The sequence below is a fragment of the Helicoverpa zea genome, chromosome 23 (assembly GCF_022581195.2).
Source record: "Helicoverpa zea isolate HzStark_Cry1AcR chromosome 23, ilHelZeax1.1, whole genome shotgun sequence".
NCBI lineage: Eukaryota > Metazoa > Arthropoda > Insecta > Lepidoptera > Noctuidae > Helicoverpa > Helicoverpa zea.
In genome coordinates, this window is record NC_061474.1 from 9,750,016 (window position 1) to 9,777,025 (window position 27,010).

The 27,010-nt window shown below is 37.7% G+C and overlaps 4 protein-coding genes and 1 long non-coding RNA gene across 5 annotated transcripts; 1 reads left to right on the plus strand and 4 right to left on the minus strand.

Annotated features, from left to right (window-relative positions):
- Positions 1–7: 7 nt before the first annotated feature.
- Positions 8–4,530, minus strand: LOC124642003 (cytochrome P450 4V2-like). The gene is made up of 10 exons (XM_047180292.1): positions 4,341–4,530; positions 3,857–3,946; positions 3,271–3,381; positions 2,833–3,018; positions 2,436–2,632; positions 2,233–2,290; positions 1,862–2,051; positions 1,325–1,473; positions 794–967; positions 8–217 (listed from the first exon to the last, which is right to left on the minus strand). The coding sequence occupies exons 1-10, from the start codon at positions 4,498–4,500 to the stop codon at positions 63–65; spliced, it is 1,470 nt and encodes a 489-aa protein (XP_047036248.1). The 5' UTR covers positions 4,501–4,530; the 3' UTR covers positions 8–62.
- Positions 4,531–4,844: 314 nt separating this feature from the next.
- Positions 4,845–10,329, minus strand: LOC124641735 (cytochrome P450 4c3-like). The gene is made up of 8 exons (XM_047179902.1): positions 10,320–10,329; positions 9,412–9,597; positions 9,054–9,247; positions 8,906–8,960; positions 6,639–6,828; positions 6,222–6,370; positions 5,957–6,127; positions 4,845–5,557 (listed from the first exon to the last, which is right to left on the minus strand). The coding sequence occupies exons 1-8, from the start codon at positions 10,327–10,329 to the stop codon at positions 5,391–5,393; spliced, it is 1,122 nt and encodes a 373-aa protein (XP_047035858.1). The 3' UTR covers positions 4,845–5,390.
- A 1,399-nt stretch (positions 10,330–11,728) lies between these two features.
- On the minus strand, positions 11,729–18,809 carry LOC124642004 (cytochrome P450 4C1-like). Its single transcript, XM_047180293.1, has 11 exons — positions 17,486–18,809; positions 16,693–16,809; positions 15,751–15,840; positions 15,533–15,643; positions 14,949–15,134; positions 14,347–14,540; positions 14,196–14,265; positions 13,875–14,064; positions 12,932–13,080; positions 12,656–12,826; positions 11,729–11,974 (listed from the first exon to the last, which is right to left on the minus strand). Exons 1-11 carry the CDS (start codon positions 17,595–17,597, stop codon positions 11,808–11,810), a joined length of 1,557 nt encoding a protein of 518 aa, XP_047036249.1. The 5' UTR covers positions 17,598–18,809; the 3' UTR covers positions 11,729–11,807.
- A 4,633-nt stretch (positions 18,810–23,442) lies between these two features.
- LOC124641737 (cytochrome P450 4c3-like) lies at positions 23,443–26,072 on the plus strand. The gene is made up of 7 exons (XM_047179903.1): positions 23,443–23,488; positions 23,782–23,975; positions 24,066–24,132; positions 24,411–24,600; positions 24,943–25,091; positions 25,194–25,364; positions 25,713–26,072. The coding sequence occupies exons 1-7, from the start codon at positions 23,443–23,445 to the stop codon at positions 25,880–25,882; spliced, it is 987 nt and encodes a 328-aa protein (XP_047035859.1). The 3' UTR covers positions 25,883–26,072.
- Positions 26,073–26,143: 71 nt separating this feature from the next.
- Positions 26,144–26,841, minus strand: LOC124642005. Its single transcript, XR_006985725.1, has 2 exons — positions 26,704–26,841; positions 26,144–26,309 (listed from the first exon to the last, which is right to left on the minus strand). It is a non-coding gene; the product is annotated as an uncharacterized LOC124642005 (long non-coding RNA).
- Positions 26,842–27,010: the final 169 nt, after the last annotated feature.

Consider the following 27,010-nt stretch of genomic DNA (forward strand, 5'->3'; position numbering starts at 1 on the left):
AACTAAATAAGAAAATCAATTTATTTATACCCAACAAAAGTAAGCAATATAACAATTTGAAATCAAGTTCTTCGTTCAATTTTTATCTCGTGTCCTGCAGTTGGCTTCATAAGAAGGTCGACAGATAGCTTCAACTGGCTCATGTCAGCTTGCACTCGGTACCGACGTATGAAGTGAGCTAGTACCACTTTCATCATTACTATCGCGTATGTTCTACCTGGAATGAAAGGGTTCACTAATGTTATTTACAGGAATAAATAAAAACTGAGCTTCAGAAAACAGACCAAGATCGTGTCGGGCTACGCTCAGTGTAATGTTTCCAGATTATAGGTCATACCAAAATCCCGTCCCCATCAACTCGGAAAAAATTAGCCCAAAGTACAGCGACACCTTTCGGCGAATAAAAATACTAATTTGTGTATGTTATTGCTTGGTAGTAATTTTAGTAGGCAGAATGATGGAGTCCCTAGTTTACTCCGGAATCCTAAAAAAATGGCATTTACTACTTTATTATATTTTTAAATAGACTTCATCACTGTATTTATCCATCTTTTTTGTTTATCTGCAATTCGATAACTACTGACGTTACACAAGGGCATCGGTTTGCCCAGGCCGGGTAACTGGATTAAGGTGGTCAGATAGGCAGTAGGTCCATGTGAAACTCTTGAAGCAGAAAAAGACTAGCTTGATGATGAACTACTGAAGAAATATTCAGCTGACTTTCCTACTAAGCAGGGTGCTTGTTGTTTTATTCAGGAATGTTTATTAGAAGGCCAAAAAAATGTTTCAATACCTAAACAGGCTCGTTTCCCTAATCCGAATCCAGCAAATTCCTGTTGTGTTTTGGAGTCAGCATTCAGCCATCTTTCTGGTCTGAACTGATCACTTTCCGTGCCACTGGTAGCTCCAATATAAGGGACCAGAGGAAATATAACACATTGGCTACCAGCACGCATTGTGTAGTTTTCTGAAAGCAGAATGTATTAAAAAAGGAGAAAAAGAAAAACAAAAGTGCCTTTGAATTTAAATCTGCTCTCGCAGCAAACAGCAACTTTGCTCACATGTAACAGAAATGATTTTATTTTTTTCTTTGGCCGTGCTCTCACTGTGGCGGCATATTGGGCTGGCAAAGTGTAGTCTCACTATAAGACATGTCATCGACATGAAAGATGAAGAAGAAGAACTGTTTTCTTATGGTGGAATCTCGCCAGAGTTCAGAAAAGTAATGAGCATTAATTAGTAAGGAAGATTTTATTAATATAATTTTAATACTAATTACGCTCCTTTTTTACTTCAGATGTTAAGATCACTAGTTAATCCTTACTTAGTTTGACATCCTGGTCCACACTCCGAAGCATGAGGGGTACAGTTGGAAGTACTCTCAAAGACTCCATTATCACTGCATTTGTGTATACCAGTTTGTTCAAATCATCCTTTTCGACATCCTTGTCTGCACCTAGAATATCTACTGCTCTGCAACGAAACAATACAAATATAATCTCTGGTTTTATTTATGCAATTCTAGGCCTTTGTGAATCAGCCTTGATGGTTAAAACATGTGTCTCTTTCATAATGATCGCAATAAGGTTTGCAAGTTTAACTGACATGAAAATATTCCTAAACAGACGTTGCCACTTGACAAGTGTGGCCCAAAAATGTTTAAATGTAGCCCAGACGTAAATATTAAAATCCTCTAAGTATTTAGGTAATTGGAGTTCTTTGCCAGTTTTCCATAAGATCCTCTGATTGACTTAAAAAACGCGCAACCATGAGAACTTATTGTTACCCCTGGGTATATCAACATGAAAACAACATTTTGGCATGTATAAAGTTAATATCACAATATTCAAACGCAACTTACTCTTCATACAATTTCTCTTGTACATCAGGATGAGCTCCCAATAGCAAGAGAATGTATGTCAACTGGTTGGATTTGGATTCAGTTCCAGTGAATAAGATAGAGTCAGTTTCTTCTCTAATTTGTTTGTAAGTCAGGGCACCATTCTTAGATAAGTCTAAAATTAGATCTAAGAAAGGTCTGTATCCTGTTCCTGAAAGTAGAAATAAGACAAAATGTTTTCCTTAGCTAGATCAAAATATGCATAATCGTGGTAACTTCTTCTTCATTCTTTTTATTTATTATACTTGAGAAACGACATTTAAACGTCCTTAGTGGCATCGTTTCTTTATGACACATATTATTCCTGTTACCGTACATGTAATCATACATACCATTATTTGGTGTTTCTATGAGTTTATTCTTTCTAGCTCGGAGTTTCTCTTGTAGAACCTGCAATGTTTAGCAAAATCGAAATCGCCTCATAATAATTTACTATTAGTTAAGATTGCACTTTAAAAAGCAATTACTATTCTTTTTTAATTCACGCCTTTATTTTAAACCTTTCTTCATCAAAAATATTCATGGTTTCACTTACTTTTTCAGACATTGCGTGTAAAGTCTTAACTAATTCATCTTCCTTCTTCTTCAGTCCAAGCAACTTGTAAATCAATGCATTCTGCAACCAAAATCTTAAGAACTTCTTTATAATTAGATTTATTAATTCACTAAGCGCCTTTTCGTATTTCTCCGTAAACTTCGCGGCTTCTTTTGGATTTATTCCAAATGTGCCAACTGAAAACAGAAAATCATTATCAGCCGTCTTGAAAGCAAAATAACATGCTTCATCATCATCTTCATCAACCTTTTTATCGCCCCATTACTGGGCACAGGCCTCCTCTTACACAGATTCAAATTATTTAATTTATAAATAGTAATTCATCATTATCCAGATAGACTAGAATAAGCAGCTGTGAAACGATTAAAAAACTTACTACAAAGTGTGTCTGATGAAGTTTTTAGAAGATACGAGCTGTGATCAAATGTTCCTTTGCCAACGAAAGGGTCTAAATCATTGATCAGTTTCTTGGACTGACTGTTAAACACGTCTAAGAAGCCGTGGATCACCGGCAGACTGAACGCTGGGTTCAGTAACTTGCGACGAAGTCTCCATGTCTCTCCTGCAAGAACGATTATATGATGTATCGATTTTCTTCTTCATCATAAGCAAATAATGATTGAAGGTTAAATCCTGTAAAGTGTACTTACTAATTACTGTGAATGAGGGTTCAATCAAATGTATCCAAACATGCTGATTCAAGTATTGCAGATTTATTTTTTGTTCCTGACTCCTGCTGAAGCTCTAAAGTGTGCTCTCAAGATAAGGGGAGCAAAAAAAGGCTCAACGCTTATTAATAAAATTATGAACAAACCTGAACACAACAGCAGGCTATTTCCCTGCCAAACTTCACCGAAATTGTAGGCGTAATGCCTTGTCAGACATGCATTCGCAGCTGTCAAAGTGTCCTGAGGATCGGTGATGCCTGAAACATGTTTATGTGGAATGTTCGCATCAGACGGAATGACATAATTAATTCTGGTGAAATGGGTCCGTGGTGGTCGTTCCGCGTAGTCCACCGTGTCGGGGTTTCCCCCTGACGCAGTGTCTCCAGTCGCCAGTCGTACAGGCGCAAGGACACCCTCGCCTCCAGATCCCACGGTGGCAGTCCAGCTAGTAGGCCAGCTCCTTCTCGAGCACGGCTGCTTCGCAGAAGGAGGCGACGGCATCCCATTAACTCTCGCCCCGGACCATAGCCTGAATCAGGGCCGGACGCGAGAGGAGGATCATATTATTTCCAGGGCAGGTAATTATCGTGGGGTTTGGAGCTCACCAGGACCAAAATTAGACTGGTTATTCAGGGCGAAAATAAAATAATGCATCTGATTAATAAAATAGATTCTGCATAGGTTGAGCGGGGATTTTTTCAAATTGTATTCATAGGAATTGTGATTACTTACAATAATACAATTCGCTGCCGAATTTAGCGATCATAACACCTCCTTTCTTAGTACATTCATAACTCAAGATCTTCATAAACTTGTAGATATCTGAGGAAACAAATGAAATTCAGTTCTAAACAAAAAAATATTATGCTTCGTGAGGTTTTCATCCATAGGATAATAAATTACTTTCAAAAGTCCTGGCGATCCAAAATCAGTTCCCAAATACCATTCGCGCCATGTCAATTTCCATATCTATCTTTATGAAGTAGCCGTTTCCTCGCGGTTTCTCCCGTGTACCATGAAGTAAAACATAAAGCATTGTTACTCGGGAAGAGTCTAGCTTATCAACAGTGAAAGAATTTTAAAAATCGGGTCAGTAGATTCGGAGCCTTTAGGGTAATAAATTATATGACATAAATTAGTTAAAAGAAAAGCAAACCCGTTTTTGCATCTTTAATATATTAGCAAAAATATCCGTAAAAGAAATGTATATACTTACTTGTGACGTAATAAACAAAAAAATGCATGTGACCAATGATGGGTAGTTCGCCATTCATTGCGGGCGGTAACTTATGTTCACTCGAGCGAGCTTGCTTCGAACCCTTTAATGTAAGCCAAACTAGGCACAACACACACACAGACAAGATGACAGTCAACATTGTGCTAATACGACAAATTCCGATCTAAGCAGAATCATGAAGATTTCAACGATATATACCCTTCAGGCAATTAAAAAAGAATGTTTATTTACAATAATAAAAAGTAGGTACAGACAATGTAAGTAAAATGTTGTAAAGTATAGAGATTTGCATAAATTAACATCATCGATATTGATAATAATTATTATCTGTAACCTGCAGGTATGATTATCGCGATTTTAACCAAGTTCATAAAAGACGTATTTAAAAATGAACAGGGGTTTACTGAAATCATTTTTTGTTAATGTTATTAATATTTTCGGAAATAATCGCTTCGAAAGTTTAAAAAATAAATATATACATTTTAAATTTGGTAAAAAATAGAAAAAACTTGCTTTTACCTACAGAACCCTTTTATACCAGACAAACAAGTTAACGTAACAAAGTTTATAATTGATCATCCATTGTAAGTACCTATATCGTGGAGCATCTGATATACAAATGTTCTCTGTGATCTGCATGACCTCGCCCTTACGAGACCCTGGTTAAAACTATTTAAAGCAGATAATTTGCCTTTGTCTACCCACAAAGTTTGAAAAGTATAGCATCCAGTTTTACCAATGGTATCCTAAGGTATCCTAGGTTGCCTAAGTAGGGTTGAAGAGGTCAGACAGGCAGTATCATTTAATTTATTTGGTCGTAGCTAATAAGAATACAATCCAATAAAAAATACAAACTTCCAAATTAAGAACCTTCTTTTTTGGGAAGTCGCTTAATAAATTGTACCAATCCTGAATCGACTCAAGATTAACAGAAACATATTTCATAAGAATATTTGTATCATGACCTGAAACAAAGTCATCAATAAATATTCTAGGTGAAGCTATCACCAGAGCCACTTTCTCCATTCCTCATGCAGCTGTTGAATGTCTTCGTTCAATACTGATCTCGTGTCCCGACACAGGTTTGAGCACGAAGTCAGCAGACAGCTGCAGCTGACTCATGTCAGCTCGCACTCGGTACCACCGTATGAAGTGTGCTAGCTTCACTTTAATATCTATCATCGCATATGTTTTGCCTGGAAGAGATTATTTATTAAGATATTAAATCATGTTTGTTTTATCTCTGATTCCGGCACCAGCTCTGCTATTACTACATCCAACATCATTGGAATCGGAGCTTGTTCTCGCTCCACAGATTCATTCCATTCACTAGATTGTTCCTCTCGCACGTCACACTAATGCTAGGTCTTTCTTACGGGCATCGTTTTTCTTTATATCTACATGAAAGGGGTTCAATACTCCTTTGAAACTCAATTTAATTATGTTTAGGGAATAAGAGATCTTGAGATCTTGTGCTGTACTCATGATAACAGTCGTTAGTACACATCAACCTCAGGGCCATCGGGTTTTGCCAAAAATCCGAAACTTAGTCCACACAAAATAGACAAGAATGATTTAAATTGTTATCTATATACCTATACAACCGCGTTTTCCCAAGCCGAATCCAGCAAAGTCTTGGCTATTGCAAGAATCATCATCCAACCACCTTTCTGGCCTGAACTGATCCCCTTTCTTGTCTTTAGCTGATACGTTTGGTATCAGAGGAAATATTACACAGTAACTGCCTGCATTCATTGTGTAGTTTTCTGAAATCAGAGAGAGTACAATTAATTAATTTCGTGACGTATGGTCCGAAGTTAATACAAAAAATGAACTATTAATCTAAAGCTGGGTCCTTACTTAGTTTCACATCCTGATCGACACATCTTAGTACAACGGGTACGGTTGGAAAAACTCTGAGAGACTCCATGAGAACTGCGTTTGTATAAACTAATTTGTTCAAATCATATTTTCCTACGTCTTTTTCGGGACCCAGTACGTCTAATAATCTGCAAACATTGAAGTTTTCATTTGTATAAATATAGTTAAAAAATCAGGCTGCACCATATAATTTGTAGACGCGTATTGTTCAGTCCGATAGTGCCTTAAATAAAGACAGTTTGTATGCATGTAAAGTAAAAAAGACTTTTTTGGAAACAGAAACGTTTTCGTTTCGTTTCTGTTTACTTTACTTTTGTTTGTTTTACTTTAGGATTTAAACTCTTGTCTAAAACAACCTTCAGTGAAGTGGCTTTTATAATATCGTCGTAAACCTACTCTTGATATAGTTTTTCTTGTACATCAGCATGTGCTCCGAGCAGTAACATGGTGAATGTCAACTGTGTGGATGTAGTTTCAAAACCAGTTGTCAGAATTATTTCAGTTTGTTCTCTTATTTCTTTTTCAGCAAAAACACCATCAGCTGATAGGTCTATCAACAGATCTAAGAAAGCTTTGTATTTTAAATCTGAAAAAGATAAAAGTTGAATGGGAGCAAATCAAACAAGTTTTTTTTTTTTTTCAATTTCAATTACATGACATATATATCCTCCAGCATATAGAAGAATAAACCTTCGGCCGATAGTTGATTGTCATTTTTTTTTAATAATTATGAAGCCTATCCAATTTTGAATCGTTCTCATACCGACTGGATTCCCAATCATAGTATTCTACCCGTACCGTTGTAATCTCCACATGCGATCAAGCTATCGGCCGACTATAAGTAAAGTGGACAGTCGCTTTAAATAATAATGTTGTAAGGATCGATACCGATGCACATGTCGTAGCCATATCGTAGAATTGACCACTTCATGAAAAGCTTGAGCATTTCATGAAATGGTTGCGTTTCATGAAATGTTCATGTTAATTTGACCAGATCGTTAAATCGTCAACATTTCTCGATTTTGTCATCCACGTCTGGCCGTATGGTATAATAGGGTATCCATAAATATTTAATATAAATCCACAATATATTGGGTCGACCCATTGGAGTTTAATTTCATAAAATCTGGTAGTTGTGAAATTTTTCACAGCTCAAAATTGTCAGGAGGCAAAAACACTTAGGTTTTTTTCATAACTTCGATTGCAAATATAAAGAGTAAGAACTTGTTCATTGTCCTTTAAGTCCGACATACATAATAATTTAAATAAAATAGGAACTTTAGTAACATTTTAGGAATCTTAAAATAGAACACACTTAATCTAAAATGACGTAACCTGTAGGTTCACTGCCTCGTTGGTCTAGCTTGCGACACAAGCGCAGCTGTCGAGCACGAGGTCTTGATTCCCGGGTCGAGCCGAAATCGCTTTGTGGGTTTTAGAGACTTTCACGAAACAGCCCGCAGCTTGGAAGTTGGTATTTGTGCATCGGAGAGCACGTAAATGTCGGTCCTGCGCCTGATCTCTCTCCGATCGTGTTGGATTGCCGTCCCATCGGGCTATGGAAGTGAAGGAATAGTGAGTGCAGCTGTGTCTGTGTGTCACCTCGCAAATTCTTGTGCACTATAATATGTCTCGCGCAGTTGGCTAATCTCCTTACATGAGAACAGCCGCCGTAGCCGATAATTGGCTAAGAGGACATTATTGTTGCATACTATGTTGCAGACTATAGGGGTAGACGAGTTTCCCCACCTTACCTAGGTCTGCGCTCAGCTGGCTCGTTTGGGATGGGTTCTGAGAGCGGTGGGTTCTTGTATCTGGTGGATGTTACACTCGCTACTACTAGCAAGAAGTTATAAGGGTTACATCGCTGATAAATAATTCCATGGGGTTTGGAGTAAGCAAATTAAACAGCAAAGTATGTTCCTGTCATATATATTATTATTAATAACACAATAATAGTCAATAAATAGTTCAATGGGTTTCTTTGGGATATTAACCTATTTTTAATGTGTTGAATCATTTTTAGTCGTCCACCTTATCCAACAGTTTTATGAAGTTCCTTTAATATTTTAAAATACTTCTCCATCGGAATTATACGCATAGTAGGATAGTCGACGCATTTTTCCTTAAATATAAGATATTCCTCATCTGCAGTTTCCATAACGTTATATTTTGACAGCCAGTAATAGTCCATGGACGTCTTTGGCGTGGTCACCCTACTGTTCTTGATTTGTTTTATAACCTTATAATTAAAAACGTTGTTATAATTCACCAACGTAGAATTATTTTATATTATTATTATTTTCGTCGTACACTCTTTTGTCACTTTTTCCTCAAACGAATTATTCAATTTTTCGCTGCAAGAATTTTCAATGCAGTCAACGGCCGCCATCTTCAAACGTAAATAAAGCGCTGGCAGCGCCCCTAGGGGCAATTTACATAACTATTTTACGATGTGATCAATTAATTTTGATCATTTCATGAAGAAGCCGAGCTTTTAGTTGCACATATCGAGAAACGATTTCTCATCATTGATTTGCCCAAGTCACATCATGATGTGGCCAATAAACAGTGAAACATTTCATGAAACGGGACCATTTCATGAAATGGTCGAGTCTTTTCATGAAGTGGTCAAGTCAACGATAAGGCCACCACACACATACCGCTAGTATTTGTTTCAACTTCATTTTCTTTGGTGATTCTTTTTTGTTCCAGAACCTGTAAAATACCACTTGTGTTAAATGATTATGTAAAAAAATATTTCATAATTTCAACTTCTATGTATCATGTCATCCTTATCATCTAACTTACTGCTTTCGTCAATGAATGTAAATTCTTCACTAATTGATCTTCCTTCTTCTTATACCCAGTTAGCTTGTAAATAAAGTCGATTTGCAGCCAAACCTTAAATAACTTTTCCTTAAATAGGTGTATTAATTTATATGCTGATTGCAGATATTGTTCGTGCTGTTTTTCACTGATGGCATCATTTCCAAATGTGCCAGCTGAAATAAATAATATTAAATAAATAAATATCTTTGATGTAGAAAAATTTATTTTTGTTGTCCCACTGTTTTTTGTAAACTCATACAAGTTTAACAGGTTAAAAAAACTGGTTATTTATTGAGGTAGGTTACGCAAGAGCCTCAGATAACACAAAATTAATTACCACAGAGCGTTTCAAAGTTGTTATTGAGGAAATATGGTATGTGATCAAATAGGCCTTTACCGACGAAAGGCTCTACTTCATTGATCAGTTTCTTGGCCTGACTGTTGAACACGTCTAAGAAGCCGTGGATCACCGGCAGACTGAACGCTGGGTTCAGCAACTTGCGATGACGCGTCCATGTTTCTCCTGCAAAAGGAATACAAATTGCTTTCCAACAAAATAATTAAAATGTATACAATTTTAATGGAGTCAGATCCTCGATCAAGGGAAAGGGGAAGACAGGGATCACATCACATGTCTATACGGGACCGTGGAATTCAGTTATAACTAGCTGATTTGTAGAACTTATATTTCATTATGCTAGTTCTCATTATAGTAATTCTACTACATATCCATACGTCGGAGCTACATCAGGATGGCACTATCGTCCGACATCAGCTAGGGTAATCGAGCAAAGAGATAACTCAAACAAACTCAAAACTCAAAAACGTTTATTCAAATGAAGCTGATAGATCAGCACTTTTCGAACGTCAGAACAAAAGACAGCCCCCAAAACGCCTGCCCTTCACCACTTCCTATGTGTTTTGGCTGGGTTCTCCCCAGAAGTGGCAGAACAAACTCCCCAGCAACACATGTCTGTCTGTTAGGTTACAATAACCTTTACCTATGTTAGTAATGCTTGTTAGCCGTGGTCTGGGTGTTATGATGTGTATTTATAAATATGTATATATGTAGCTATATGTAGTTTATCAGTTGTGTTAGCACCCATAACACAAGTTAATAAATAACTTACCATGGGGCTAACCGACCGTGTGTGAAAAGGTGTCCCGACATTATTATTTATTTATTTATTTCGATTCTTCCGAATCGAATAATTCTGATGATTAGGTGATGTTCTTACTACTTACCTATTGCCATACAAAATGCTCGTTTATAACACAACCCTAAGTAATAGTTCACTTTAGTACCTACTTATATTCTAATTGCCTTGTTAGTCTAGCTGTCGCAAGTGCGGCTGCTGAGCACGAGGTCTCGGGTTCGATTCCCGAGTCGGGCCGAAATCGCTTTGTGGGTTTTAGAAGTTTGGTGATTGATACACCCGTGCATCGGAGAGCACGTAAATGTCGATCCTGCGCCTGATCTTTCTCCGGTCGTGTCGGATTGCCGTCCCATTGGATTATGAGAGTGAAGGAATATTGAGTGCACCTGTGTCTCCGCAAATGCTTGTGCACAATAATATGTCCTGCGCAGTTCGCTAATCTCCTCCATGAGAACAGTCGCCGTGGCCGATAATCGGCTAGGAGGACATCATATTCTAGTTGAATAAGTACTATTGGATACATTCCCTATTGGCAAATTTTATTTTTAGTATGTAAATATAGTAGTCCAGTAAGTACGGGGCGAGGTCACACAAGTGCTCTATAATTATAAATAAAAACATGAATGATTCATTATAATCGTAGTTGCAAAATAAAACAAGCAAGCGAGTTTTTGATTTTTGTATTATTATCAAAGAGTATCTTATCTACCTGTTATGTAAATGGGTCCGGTAGAAGTATATTTTTAGAGTTCCTTACCCCAAAGTCTAAAATGTAGCGCTATTACTAAGACTTCGATGTCCGTATGTCACTACGCTGCCTCTCAAGAACTGTGATAGCTGGTGTTGAATTTTATACAGATGATGTACCTACATTATCCGTATACATACAGTCATTGTCTTATATTTCTTCCGATGTCAAAACCTTGGAGCTATCAGCAGCATGGAAGTTGATAATTTCAGTCCAAAACGATAGTTAAATGGTGATTGGGATTCGACTTAGGGAAATGGCCTGTATAGGTATTGAAAACAAAATATTTTTGACCTTTTTTATCTTTATACTAACATCTTAGAAAAACCTAATGAAATTTAGGAAAGCTACATTTATTTCCTACATTGCCGTTTGTTTTACTATTTTACCTGGTAGCCGACACAAAAATATTAATATTTGGGAAAATGCCTAACAGCCTAACCAGATACAGCTAAGTGCTAGTATTTTACATGGAGCTACAGCCTATCTAACAACACAGTTACTTAGACTCACCGATACCCCTGTGTGACATAAGCCTGTTAGGTTAGTAGTTCTTGAATTGAAAATGAAAAATTAGACAAAGAAGGAGGCTCGATTTCGGTGGCTCAAGACCTACATTAGTTGAAGATTACTAGATTACTGAGAAAGATTGATTGATTGTTAGTTTCCTTTCCCTTTATCCCCTTATATCAATCCAACCAGGACTATTGTATCCATCCTCATACACCTCAAATAAATCATAGCCACACTCAATCATATCATACTCATTTTATTAGAAGTTTTACATAAAATTCAGCATAACAATCATTAGTAATCTCAAAACATAGGTTAAGTTGCTGTACAATGTCTTCGTTCAATGCTGATCTCGTGTCCCGACACAGGTTTGAGCACGAAGTCCGCAGACACTTGCAGCTGACTCATGTCAGCTCGCACTCGGTACCGCCGTATGAAGTGCGCCAACATCACCTTCATAGCTGTCATCGCATATGTTTTACCTGGAAGACGTATGAGACATTTATAATAATGGCGTCCACGGCCGATTTTGGCCACTACGGCTGTTCTCATTTAAGGAGATCAGCCAGCTGCGCAGGACATATTATAGTGGACGAGCATTTACGTGCTCTCCGATGTACGGATGAATCAATCACCAACTTCCAGACTGCGGGCTGCTTTGTCAAAGTTTAAGAAAACCCACAAAGCGGTTTCGGCCCGACCCGGGAATCGAACCCGAGACCTCGAGCACAGCAGCCGCGCTTGCGACCACCAGGCCAACGAGACAGTCGAGACATTTATACAGCAATGACGTCCTACAAAATGTCGGTCACTGTGGCTATTCTCATTTAATCTGAGATCACCCGACTACACAATACATATTATAGTGCATAAGCATTTGCACAGACAACGGAACACCCTCTTCCTTCACTCGCGTAGCCTGATGGGACGGCAATCCGACACGACCGGAGGGATCAGGCACAGTACATCGAGCTATCTGATACATAGGCATATAAATTACCAACTTCCTAATTCCAAGCTGCTTAGTCAAAGTTGCTTAAACCCACAAAGGGTTTTCAGCTCTATCCGGGATTCGAACCCAAGACACCGTGCAACAGAAGAAGTATCGTCACAGATTGTTGAGATATTTGTTTAAAATCTGACAGAAAAGAAAGTTTACATACCTGTACAACCACGTTTTCCCAATCCGAATCCAGCAAAGTCTTGTTTGCAGTTGAAAGTATCATCCAGCCATCTTTCAGGCTTGAACTGATCCCCTTTAAATTCTTTGGTTGGAATGTTCGGAACCAGAGGAAATATAATACAGTAAGTGCCTGCACTCATCGTGTAGTTTTCTGAAATCAAAATACACCTTTTTTTACTTATTCTCCGGTATGAAGGTAGTATGGAAAATGTACTATTTATTCTAAGCATTCATAAATCGGGAGTCGAGTCCTTACTTAGTTTCACATCCTGATCTACGCATCTTAGTATAACAGGTACAGCTGGAAACACTCGAACAGTCTCCATTATAACTGCGTTTGTGTAAACCAGTTTGTTCAAATCCTCCTTTCCTACATCTCTGTCAGGACCCAGTACTGCTACAAGCCTGTAATAATAATAATCTTCATGTTTATTGACAGAATTAATGACATCAGTTTTTCTATGTAAAATGTAACCTACATTATGTAGAGGAATCAGTCCAGGGACCCGATTCTCCTAATTTTACTTAAGCAACATACGATTCACATTCGACTGCGATCCAATTCCGACTCGATTACGATTGAAGCGTATGTGGCACTACGCAATTTTTTTTTAAATAAACGTTTTTATCCTTTTCTGTCATTCAATAATGAATTATTTTGCCTGCAAACGATTTACGATTGCAATATGATTGTAGAGCAAACTACCGTATAGACTAAAATCACCAAAATAGCAGACCAATCGCAAACCAATCGAATGCCGTTGGAATACGATTGGTCTTATATTAGTAGCAGAATGCCCGATATGGTTAAAACTGCTATTGCGGTCATATTACGATTCGATTTCCATTCAATTTTGACATTATTAACTTAGGAGAATCGGCCCCAGTAATGCCTTAAATAAAAACAGAGTCAAACCAATTATTTGTAAATATGTATTCGCCTGCAAAGACGACTTTTTCAAATATTTTTCTTTGTGGTTCAAACTAAAGTATAAAACGAATGGAATGGCCATTGGGTGATGAAAAGGCGAAGAAAAACATCTTGAGGAAATCTGGACTATATACTCTGATATCACCAACCCGCATTGAGCAAGCGTTGTGATTAATGCTCAATCCATCAATGTGTGAGAGGAGGTGCCAGTGCCCAGCAGTGGTAGCAGTAACAGTAACAATGTACTGTGGTATGTTTTAAAACTTACTCTTCATACAATTTATCTTGAACTTCAGGATGTGCCCCTAACAGCATTGTCATGAATGCCATCTGATTGGATGTAGTTTCAAAACCAGCTGTTAGAAGTGCTTCAGTTTGTTCTTTAACTTCTTTTTCTGTTAAAGCACCATTTGCTGACAGGTCTACCAGCAGATCTAAGACAGGTTTGTACTGTAAGCCTGAAAATGATACCAAAATCTGGTTTACCAGTAAATCAAATTCCAAAAAGTTGAATATGTTCGTGACAGTAAATACATTTTATATAAACTATAGGTATTTATAATAAAAATATTAGCACTGCTGTACGTACCGCTAGTTTTTGATTCGACTGTGTTGGACAAAGCTTCATTTTCCCTTGCAAGTTTTTTCTTTTGTAAAACCTGTAATAAAACCACTTATATCAAAATGTCATAAAATACTTCTTCGTTTAATCTATGATGAATCATTATTATCGAACTTACTGTTTCCGTCAATGAATGTAAATTCTCCACTAATTGATCTTCCTTCTTCTTTAGCCCAGACAGCTTGTAAATCAGGTGGATTTGCAGCCAAACCTTGAATAACTTGGCTACAATAAGATTAATTACTGCATATGCTGAGCTCACATAGTTATCTAGCTGTTTCTGGCTGATCGCATCTATTCCAAATGTACCAGCTGCAAGTAGTAATTTTAAACATACTATTACACATAATATGCCCGTTTTCACCAACGATCTCTTTACGTTTTCCTAAGTGTCACTTAGAATAAGGGCTCCCCAATAATAAAGGTTGTAAGGGACACTTAAACTTCGGTGAAAACGAAATTCATCTTAAGTGTTCTCTAAATGCTCTTAGGGAATCCATAAATTTAGGTATTTGTTGGTGAAAATGGGCATTAATTCCATGCCAGACTTTTATTATATGTATTAGTGTCGGTCATTATTTTGATCAGATGTTACTTATTTAGCAGCATAAAGATTTCAAGCAGTTTGAAGTGTTATAATAACACTTCAATAATTGACGTTGGTTGAGAAAAAGCATCTGATAATGCATAATATGTTGTCGGACTCCTAAAAATAATTACCACAAAGCGTTTCAAAGTTGCTTCTGAGGAAATAAGTGCTGTGATCAAATAGCCCTTTGTCAACGAAAGGTTCCAATGTATTGAGCAGTTTCTTGGCCTGATTATTAAACAAGTCTATGAAACCGTGTATCACCGGCAGACTGAACGCTGGGTTAATCATCTTGCGATGTTGTTTCCATGTTTCTCCTGCAAGGAAATTAAATATTGTGTCTTACAAATTACATAGGTATGTATGTATATTTTTAAAGATGAATTTGGGTGAATGGTATGAAGATATAATTTAGTATGTTTGTGCTGATGATAGCCTCATATGGACTTCTAGGATATTATGGACTTTGTCAGTTGTGATATGTTTTTGGAAAAATAAAAAAAGACGTAAGCAGGTGGACAGACGACCTTATAAAGTTCGCCGGAAGACGCTGGATGCAGCTCGCCTCCAACAGGTATCTGTTGAGATCTAAGGGGGAGGCCTATGTTCAGCAGTGGACGTCCTAGGGCTGAGATGATGAAGCAGCTTTTCTTAAGATGCATATATTGAGCATTTGGAAGGTTTAACTGTTAAAGTTTCATGGAAATGTACACACCTGATGAAGTTGCTAAGTTATTACCCTGCCAAACTTTAGCGAATTCGAACACATAATGTTTTCGAAGACATGATTTTGCTGCTGTCAAGGCATCTTGTGGATCTGTTATTACTGTAAAAATAAGAGGTAAATATGTTATATAATTACATTAATAAAACTACATCGTCAAAAGCTGCTAATTTTAAAACAAACAAAAGGAAAATGGTTTTTGTACTCACCATAATGAATTTCAGGTCCAAGTTTCAAAACAGTAACACCTCCCTGCCTCACGCAGTCTTCACTTAAAGTCTTAAAGAAATTAAAGGGATCTGAAAAAGAAAATCAATAATTTAGGTTGTTATAAATCCAGTTTAGAGTGAGCTTGTAATTAAAATAATAACTATTTTATTTTAACCACTAAAAATAGTGGCGATAAATCGATTAGCTCGTCACACGATGGACAAATATTCGTTCCACATGACGCGAATCATTGTGAAAACATTCGTGTCCAGGTTTTTTTATGGTACCATAAAAATTTTGAAACTACTGTACCAAAAAAAATCTGGACAGAAATCTTCTAAACAAACAAGAGAATGTGAAAATATAATATACCTATATATGTATGTCGGAGATAGTCAATAGTACGGACACTAAACGTCACGCAAGCGCGCCCTCTGGCGGCGTTTCCGGTGAAACAACATTTTGGCACGCTTGGCGGAGTCGTGGCGGTCAGCGTGGCGTCCGCGGAGCTCAGTCTTAGCGCAGTCTCGGTTGAGTCTTAGTTCAGTCTTGGTCGAGGCTTCGTCAAGTCTTCGTGTTGTCGCTTTACTGCCTTTCGTTACGTGTAGTGTACCTAGCGTTATTGCCTAGCGTTGTAGTACCGTTGTAGATCCAAATGTAAAGTGTCTTGTGAACTTAAATTGTTACGGTTCTTCTAACCTAACAGACAGACATGTGTTGCTGGGGAGTTTGTTCCGCCACTTCTTCTCCCCAGCCAAAACACATAGGAAGTGGCGAAGGGCGGGCGTTTTGGGGGCTGTCTTTTGTTCTGACTAATTTGAATAAACGTTATTGACTTTTGAGTTTCTTTGAGTTATCTCTTTGCTTGATTACCCTAACTGATGTCGGACGATAGTGCCATCCTGATGTATTCGCTCCGACATGTATATATAATTACTCACTAGAAGACCAGGTAAATCCTTTATGAAGATGTCCTATGATGGGCAGCGCACCCGGTAACGCAGGAGGTAATGGATGCACTATTGTTTTTGGCCACAGACGTTTCAACCACAGGCTCCCTAGAAACCAATTTAGAACCGATTTAGAACAAAAAAATAGAAAAATGCGATGTAAATTGCACAACTGTTTATTGAAACTAAAAAAAAATATGCATCAATTGAATAAATATTTGTAACCATTCGAATACTTCTTCACATCAAATTGATTGCTGAAGTCAGCTTAATGCAGATCTGACTGCTGAACATTGAAAAGCAGCCGTACTTCACAAGCATAAATTGTAGTATATTTTCTGTGTGCAAGTGTTATGACTATGGGCTATGCTCGGTGTTTCTCTACGTGATCGAATCCAAAATGAGAAGATCCGTAGACGAACTAAAGTCACCGATATAGCCCACCGGATTAGCAAGTTGAAGTGGCAGGCCATATTGCCCGCACAGCAGATGGCCGATGGGGTCGAAAAGTGCTGGAGTGGAGACCACGGACTAGCAAGCGCAGCGTAGGACTTCCAGCATATAGTATATATATATATATATATAGTAGTAGTATATAGTAGTAGTAGTAGTATGTGTAGTATATATAGTATATAGTATATATTCCAGCATATAGTAGGGTACCAGGTATCTGTGGAGATCTAAGTGGGAGGCCTATGTTCAGCAGTGGACGTCCTATGGCTAAGATGATGATGATGAAGTGTAATGATTCAGGCCGATGAGACAAACAGCAGAAAATACTCACGAGTAACAGATACACCAGATTTAGATTCTTCACGTTCTCTCGAGTAATCAACTCTCATAAAATATATAAACAATAAACAAAGTGCAAGAATTATTAGAATGAAGCTCAACATCTTGCGCCTGATTGCAAACTAATCTTCGAAAACATTGCGACAAGCGAGTATTTATAGGAATTCAAAACATATTAGGTACCTACTTCAAAAAACTAAAATCAAAATTTTAGACGCAGCTAAATAAAGATCAAAAACGTTTGTTTTTTGGTACTTGGTTTTTATTTACTTTGAAGTTATTTGTTATCATTTACGCGCAAAACAAAAAATTCCGGCAAGTACGAGTCGGAATCGGGCACAGACTTCCGTAACATAATTTATAAAATGGCAAAAAAAAACACATTATTTTGTGGGAGCCCCATAAAATATCTATTTTATTCTAGTTTTTAGTTTTTATTGTTACTCTGGCTACAAAAAAATACATCATCTGAAAACTTCAAATATGTAACTATCACGATTACATATACAGATCATTACGATTACAGATAGGTCATACTGGTGGCAGACGGAAAGACAAGTGAAGTCTTAGTAATATGGTCCCGTTTTGCCCTTATAGTTTGGAACCCTAAAAATGCATTTTCGTTTACGTCAATGAGGTATAAAAAATATTTAATGCACAAACAGCAATATACCTACTACATTCAAACCTGTTAGCGAAGGTCGAATTTGTTTATATAGCAATACAAGCGACCAATAGCTCTATATTTGTGAGACAAATCATTATGTTTACATTAATTAAACATCGTAAAATACTCTAGACATAGGTACCTACTTCTTCTTGTCGCTTCTTGTAAAGCACTGGTATTCAGCTGAATCCGATTAGACTGGAAGCCGACCCCAACATGATTGGTAAAAGGCTCGGAGGATGAAAATACTCTAGACATAGGTACCTACTGCAGGAATCATCACTGACCAACGAATTATAGATTGTCGTCCCATCGGGTTATACGAATGAAGGAATAGTGAGTGCACCTGTGTCTGCGCAAATGCTCGTGCACTATAATATGTCCTGCGCAGCTGTCTGATCTCCTTAAATGAAAACAGCTGCCGTGGCCGAAATCGGCCGTGGACGCCATTATAGTCAGACACCACGGGCGCCAGGTGTCGAGAGGAGAACTCTGGCCACCGTAGATGCGGGGCTGTTGGCAGTGAGTCAAGGGTGGCTCCGTTTCTAAAAGACGACAGTGTCCTGTTGGTTCACGCGCTCCTCAAAGAAAGTCAACGAACCCAGCTGCCTGCTTGAAATATAAAATAAAAATGCTTAGTTTCCCATTGCATTGACGTCAATGCAATAGGAAACTGTTGTTATTGTAATTAGCAATATCAATTATTTCTTCAATTTGGATTGGACTTGCAAATAACTTTCTAATAATTGTAATTAATTCTCAATACATCTTTAACGTTTTAGCCTTTTATCGTCCCACTACTGGGCATAGGCCATCTCATAATACATTTTTATTTTAGCTAATTAAATCGTTTTTTGAAACCATCTTCCAACCCAGTAACAGTACGGCGGCGACAAGAGCCTACAGGACATCATCTGCCTGTTGAAAGATATAACGTGTCTTCAGGCAAGCCTAGAAGATATGAAGTCCAACATGGAAGCGTCACAGGTTACCATCAATGATCTGCGTGGCGTTGTTGCGCAACGCTGTTTCTGTAAGTGGATCACTGGATGTAATTAATGTGAATACTCGTCGCGTGGCGCAAAATGCGTCCGTCATCAGTTTCGAGTCGGCAAATTCGAATGCGTCGACCGTCGCCGATGTCCCCTGACGATGCACCCCGTCCTGCCGCCGCCGCTGCCGTGTCAACTGCAGCGTCCGCTGTGATTAGGGCTGCCATCTCGAATTTCGCCAAACCCGGACAAACATTAAAAAAACCCGGACATTTGGGGTAAATCGCATTTTTCCCCGAACAATATAATACCTTATTTGTAGTCCATTTACTATTAACATATACTTAAATTCAATGAGGTGCTTCCTTACATGAAAAGTGTCCGGGTTTTCCCCGGACACTTCTTGAAACCCCGCTCGGACGTCCCCCGGACGGCCTGCCTCCAAACGAGGTCAAATCCGGGGAAACCCGGACGGATGGCAGCCCTAGCTGTGACGCAAACAAAGCGGGCAAAAAAAGGAGGTAAACAAACTACAAACCAGCCACAAACTGGTCCTGGTCAAAGGAGAAAATAAAAGGCCATCTTGTAGAAATCAGTGCGGTACCGCACTAACAGGACCAAAAAAAAAGTCGTGGTGGCATGGTTGGTAAAGAAGCAACCTCTCAAGTATGAGTGCGTGGGTCCGATTCCAGGCCCGGCAAGTACCAATGCCACTTTTCTAAGTTTGTATGTACTTTCTAAGTATATCTTGGAACCCAATGACTGTGTTTCAGATGGCACGTTAAACTGTAGGTCCCGGCTGTCATTTAACATCCTTGGCAGTCGTTACGGGTAGTCAAAAGCCAGTATGTCTGACACCAGTCTAACCAAAGGGTATTTGGTCGACCTGGTAACTTCACGGGTTGACTGGAAGCCGACCCCAACATAGTTTCATAGGGAAAAGGCTCGGAGGAAGAAGGTACTTCTATATTATATCTCAAGATCCGTGATAACTGGACAGTTGAAAATTTTTGATGTATTTATATTTTTGTAGCTATAATAACAACAAATACTGAAAACTAGAATAAAACTAATATTTTAGGGGGCGCACACACTACAAAATAATGTGATTTTTTCATTGCCATTTTTTAATGGTTCCTACGGATCTCTACCTGCGCGGGTCCGATTCGTACTTGTCGGTAGAAATTAAAAACAAAACACCCAGAAACAAAGGTTCTTGATCTTTAGCCTGGACGCACACATTAGGTTTCCCGATCAGGATTCCGATTCGGGATTCCGTCACACTAGCGCAACACGTTCCGGTTTTTTTTTATTCGGAATTTACATGACCAGTACGTAAAGAGGAACTATATTGAAAACACGACATTATGAGCGATGGCGAGTTGATTGCTGTTGTACTTTTACTGGCGCTGAACAAGAAAAAGAGGAAGCGTCGTTACTGAATACACAAAGACTGACTGAACGTCAGTTCTATGTTAAAAGAGCTAAGAAAGACATATGCATGCCTGATTGAGCCGCACGCTCGCGTTTGAAAATAAAAGCCGCGTTTATTTAGCACAACGATTGAGCATTGCCATCCAACGTGGTGATGCTGCCAGTCAGTTTTGGTACATTACCGAGTGACAACGGTAAAGACCAATTTTTTGAGGCTATTTATTATTTTTAAGCTGTATGTAAGTTTAAGATTATTTTTAGGTGTTTATTTATGTAAGTCCTACCTATTTGATAATTGTTAAATAAACAGAATTTCTTATCTTAAAAAAAAAAAATTACATACAAAAATAAAAACAAATATAAAAAAGCAAATGACTAGTTAAAATTTCCGTATGTGTGCGGCGGCCGAACCAAATTGTTCGCGAGCGCTGCATTCGGAATTACTTCAATAGGTTTTTTTCTGTTCTGACCACCCGAACGACCGGAAAAAAAGTCGAACCGAATGTCAGGTTTTTCCGTCCGGAAAAAGTAAGAACATGTGCGCTCTTGTGAACATTTTGTACGAAAAGAGCATTTCGCTTTCCGCATCTGAATTCCCGATCAGGAAACCGAATCTGGAAACCGAATGTGTGCGATCAGGCTTATTGAGCCGTGTTCAATTTTTTTTTTTTTTTTTTATAAACTTATTTGATTTCTTATAAATAAACCCTCGTCGCAATGTTGCCAAGTATCGGTCTACACTCAGACGCAAGATGTTGACTTTCATTTTAATTATTACTGCCCTTTGTTCATTACTCATATTTTTTATGAGAGCTAAGAACTCAAGAGAACGTAAAGAACTATCTAAAACTGGTTTTGATGCAAGTGAGTACTTTTTACATTTACTGTACAAATTAATGGACTTATCATCCATAGTCATCATCATTATCCTGGTTCAAAGCTGATACTTCTAAGACTTTTATGTCCCGTTTTCCTCGCGATGTTTCGAAATTATCTTCATCATCACAAATATGGACATTAACAATTCTTACGCGGGCTAGCTAAGCTGCACTCGCGTCAGTAAGCGAGTTTCGCGTTGCCGCCGCGCAACCGCCGTGCCTACTATGACGACTGTGATCATACAATCGGTTACAAAATTAACATCTTTCGCTATCAATAGGTAACTATTTATTTGTACTAAAACACAACAAAATAAAAATATGCGTATCTATAAAACTTTGCGAACTTTATAAAATTAATTCCTATATACATATATATATTTTTTTATTCTAAATAAAAACCATTTGTTTGTAGGGAGCCTTTGGTTGAAACGTCTGTGGCCAAATACGATAGTGCATCCACTACCTCCCGCGTTACCGGGCGTGCTGCCCATCATTGGACATCTGCACAAGGGACTTACTTGGTCTTCCAGTAAGTACTTTCCTGCAACAAGGAATATTATAGCAGTTTGTCTCACAGTCTCCAGTCCCTCGAATCCTGCTCTTTCAGATATAGCCAACAAAAACTGTCAATCTCATAATATACATGTGTAGAGTGCTATTCAGTAGTAACCTATAATATTTGATTTCTACTTCAGATCTCTTCAATTTCTTCAAGATTTTAAGTGAAGATTGCGTAAGGCAAGGAGGTGTTACTGTTTTTAAACTCGGACCCGAAATACATTATGGTGAGTCGAAAAAATATTTCTCGAAATTTATGTCATGTGGGCTAAAAATCTGCACCTTTTGACCATGTAGTTATTTACGTATTATCTTCTATTTTTCTAGCGATAACAGATCCTCAAGATGCCTTGACGGCAGCAAAGTCTTGTCTCCGAAGGCATTACGTATTTGATTTTGTTAAAGTTTGGCAGGGTGATAGCATTGGAACATCGGCAGGTATGATAATGACCGTTTTCTATAAAACTTTAACAGCTAGAACCTCCTCATTGGACTTTTGATCATTTACACAATATTCATGCAAAGTTAAGTAGATATTATTTATTTATTTATTTTATAAAACAGGTTGACGTCATCGCGGTAGCACCGGCTATCGCTGAAAACCAGCGCTGGGACTCTGTCTCGTTTCGGGTCGCAGCATTATGCTGAGCGAGGGCCGTATTGCGTGCTTTAAGACGCATATTTTCCCTTTCAATTTTTATGTTCTTATTATCTTTTTTCTGTGTTATGCTCATTTTGTAAGGGCATTTATGCGTCTTATATTTTACGCAATAAAACTCATTTTCTTTCTTTCTTTCTATTTATAATTTGAAAGGATACCACATTAAGAAATAAGTAAAGCTGCAGAATGCAGTGGTAGCGTAGAACAAGCATATTGATATGACAACAACTGAATCGGTGTGTGAATGTGATAATGTAGGATCCATGTTAGATTGTGTGTCAGCATAGTACAAAATTACATACTAGTATGATATTTTTTGTTACAGCCTTTTTGTCGTCTTACTGCTAGTCACAGGCCTCATCTCACACGGAATTAATTACAGCCTTTTTATTGTCTCACTGCTAGGCCTCCTCTCACACAGAGAAGGATTGAGCATTAATCACCACGCTTGCTCAATTCGAATTGGTGATTTCAGACTATAGTCCAGGTTTCCTCGAGATGTTTTTCTTCATCTTTTTATGTGCCGTTGCTTTTTATCAGCCATTGGTGTCTAAGATATACTTAGAAGGTTCATACAAACTTAGAAAAGTTGCATTGGTACTTGCATGACCTGGAATCGAACCCACACTCTCATAAATTAGAGGTTGGTGCTTTACCTTTTAGGCCACCACGACTTTGTGTATGTCTGTTGCAATTATATATTTAAAAATAATTTACCTATAAGAAGAAGATTTGTAATTCTTTTGCAGGAGAAACATGGGCATATCACCGCAAGTTGCTGAACCCAGCGTTCAGTCTGCCGGTGATCCACGGCTTCTTAGACGTGTTCAACAGTCAGGCCAAGAAACTGATCAATGAATTGGAGCCTTTCGTTGGCAAAGGGTTATTTGATCACAGACCACATTTCCTCAGAAACAACTTTGAAACGCTCTGTGGTAATTAATCTTTGTGATATCTGATGCTTTTGCGTAACCTACCTCAATGAATAACATTTTTTTAAACCTATTTAACAACAATAAAGTATATATTACTACATCTTTATGTTGAACAAAGATGTGGTACAAAATGTACCACATCAAACATTATTTTTTTCAGCTACTACATTCGGAATTGATGCCATTAGAGAAAAACAGCACGAACAATATCTGCAATCAGCATATAAAATAATAAATATATTTAAGGACAAGTTATTCAAGTTTTGGCTGCAAATCGACTTTATTTATAGGCTAACTGGGTATAAGAAGGTGGAAGATCAATTAGTGAAGAATTTACATTCATTGACGAAAGCAGTAAGTTAGATGATAGAGACCGACTTAAGATGCATTGAAGACAAAATAACGAAATAGAAACAATTATTTAACACAAGTGGTATTTTACAGGTTCTGGAAAAAAAAAGAATTGCCAAAGAAAATGAAGTTTTGCCCGATACTAAAACAAATACTAGCGGTATGTACATCACTGTCATAACATCATTATTTAGAGAGACTGTTCACTTCAAAGTTCTCGACCGATAGTTTAATCGCATCTGAAGATTACAACGGTACGGGTAGAATACTATTATTGGGAACCTGTTTGGTATCAGGATGATTCAAAATTGGATAGGATTTATGATTATTTTCAAAATAAACTGTCAACCAACTATCGGCCGATGGTTTATTCTTCTATATGAAATTGAAAACAAAAACAACTTTGTTTTGCTTCCATTCAACTTTTATCTTTTTCAGGTTTAAAATACAAAGCTTTCTTAGATTTGCTGATCGATCTATCAGCAGATGGTGTTTTTACTGAAAAACAAATAAGGGAACAAACTGAAATAATTCTCACAACTGGTTTTGAAACTACATCCACACAGTTGACATTCACCATGTTACTGCTCGGAGCACATCCTGATGCACAAGAGAAACTATATCAAGAGTAAGTTTTTATTTTCTATAGATTTACTAATTATTATTTTTGTTTCATTTTATTTTGCTATGCCCTGCATGGTACAAAATTGTACTCGGTATCTATGTTATACATTGTGGAATGCAAATAAATAATATGAATATAATTTTTAGACGATATTATAATTACTGCTTCACTTAAAGTTAAATAAGTCTTTTTTGGAAATAAAACGTAATGTATGTTTAAACTACTTTAGTGTTTCTTTATTAAAAGCATTATTGGCCTGATCACTTTACGTAGGTAAATTATACAGAGCAGCCTGATTTTATTAACTACTTACATTGATATAAATGAACACTTCAATCTTTGCAGATTATTAGAAATACTGGGTCCAGAAAGAGACGTAGGAAAGTATGATTTGAACAAATTAATTTACACAAACGCAGTTGTCATGGAGTCTCTCAGAATATTTCCAATCATACCCTTTGTGCTAAGATGCATAGATCAGGATGTGAAACTAAGTAAGGACTTTATATGTTGTACTGATCCATTAGTGATGAAATAAATTCATTTTCTTACTGTGATTTCAGACTGTGATAAAAAGGCTGTAACTGTGATTTCAGAAAATTACACGATGAATGCCGGCAGCTACTGCATAATATTTCCACTGATACCGAACGTATCAGCCAAAGACAAGAAAGGGGATCAGTTCAGGCCAGAAAGATGGCTGAACGATGATTCGTGCAGCAGCCAAGACTTTGCTGCATTCGGCTTGGGAAAACGTAGTTGTATAGGTATTAAAATAACATTTAAAAAAGTATATTGTCTCTTTAGTGTGGATTGAGTTTCGGATTTTTGGCAAATCTGCCGATGGCCCTCGCTCTTTTTCTTGCGTGGGTCCACAACGTCTCAAGATCTTTAATTACCTAAACGGATTTGCAAAGAAATATAGAATCCCATACATACAGATATAAAGAAAGATGATGTCCAGAAATAACCAGCATTAGCGTGAAGTGTGAGACGAATATTTAGTGAATGGAATTAATGTGTAGCTCCAATTCCCATGATGTTAAATGTAATACCATGCAAAGCCGATACTAAAACCAGAGATATAAAAATACCACTTTTTTTGAAAATTGCAGGAAAAACTTATGCGATGACAGCTATGAAGGTGATGTTGGCGCACTTCATACGGCGGTACCGAGTGCGAGCTGACATGAGTCAGCTGCAGCTGTCTGCGGACTTCGTGCTCAAACCTGTGTCGGGACACGAGATCAGCATTGAACGAAGACATTCTTCTTCAGCTCTTTAAGGAATGGAGGATGTGGCTCTGGTGATAGCTTCACCTGGTATATTCATAGATGACTTTGTGGTCATGATACAATTTTTCTAATTTTATTACGGAACGTGTTTGGGTTTTTATTTATTATCCGACTTCCCAAAAAGAAGGAGGTTTGTATTTTTTTATTACTTTATATTGATATTAGTTGCGACCAAATAAATTAAGTGTCCATCCAGATGGTTATCAATGTATTTATTTCTAAACTTTCCTAGCCGGTTCTTATACTCAAATAAGTAAATTTCTAACCCCATTAAATAATTTTACGTACCCGTGTCCTGTTAGTCCACGCGCTCCTCAAAGAGAGTCACCAAACCCAGCGGGGAACCTTAGGGCCGAAGCCTGCTAGGGCTGAGGGTTTATTGAGAAGAGTTGTCGAGTCCCTTGTACGTGCAGGTATCTAGAAGTAAAGGTCAGTAAAAGTCCGATACTCCCTTACGTGGCATCCTCAGCGGGAGCGGACATTACCCACCAATAACAAGGCAGCGTGGAACACGTCACTACCTACTCCCATACTCGTTCATTTTACTCCAAGTTTTAAGTAGGCACTTAACTAAAGGTGAGCACTTCATCAATCTTCATACTTCATGAATTGAATCATTATGAGAATTTTGTTAATCTCTTGAATACTCATCTGTTACAGCCTTTTTATACTGCTGGGCACAGGCCTCTTCTCACACGCAAAAGATACTCATCAAATCAATTAATTTCTCCTCATTCTATCTAACCATCCAAGTCGAAACCAAATGATTAAATAACAGAAATAAAAAAACATTTTGACAACAGTTCCTGACCTGGTTATCCATAATCCAATCTTCTTGGGTGCAGCTGTTACTTTCACAACCTTTACGAGTAGACAGAAGGCAAATTAAGATTATAATCTGCTTTAACTAGTATTATAACAGGGTCTCGTAGGGGCGAGGTTACACAGGTGCTCTGTAATATAAGCACTAACAATTCATGATCAATTTTAAACTTTGTTTCCCATTTGGTTTGTAAAAGGGTTCGGTAGGTTTAAGTCAGTTAGTTCATCATGTCAGTTCCAAACCTTCACGGTTGTGTAGACTCTTACACTCGAATTTCAAGTTTAACTCAAAGCGT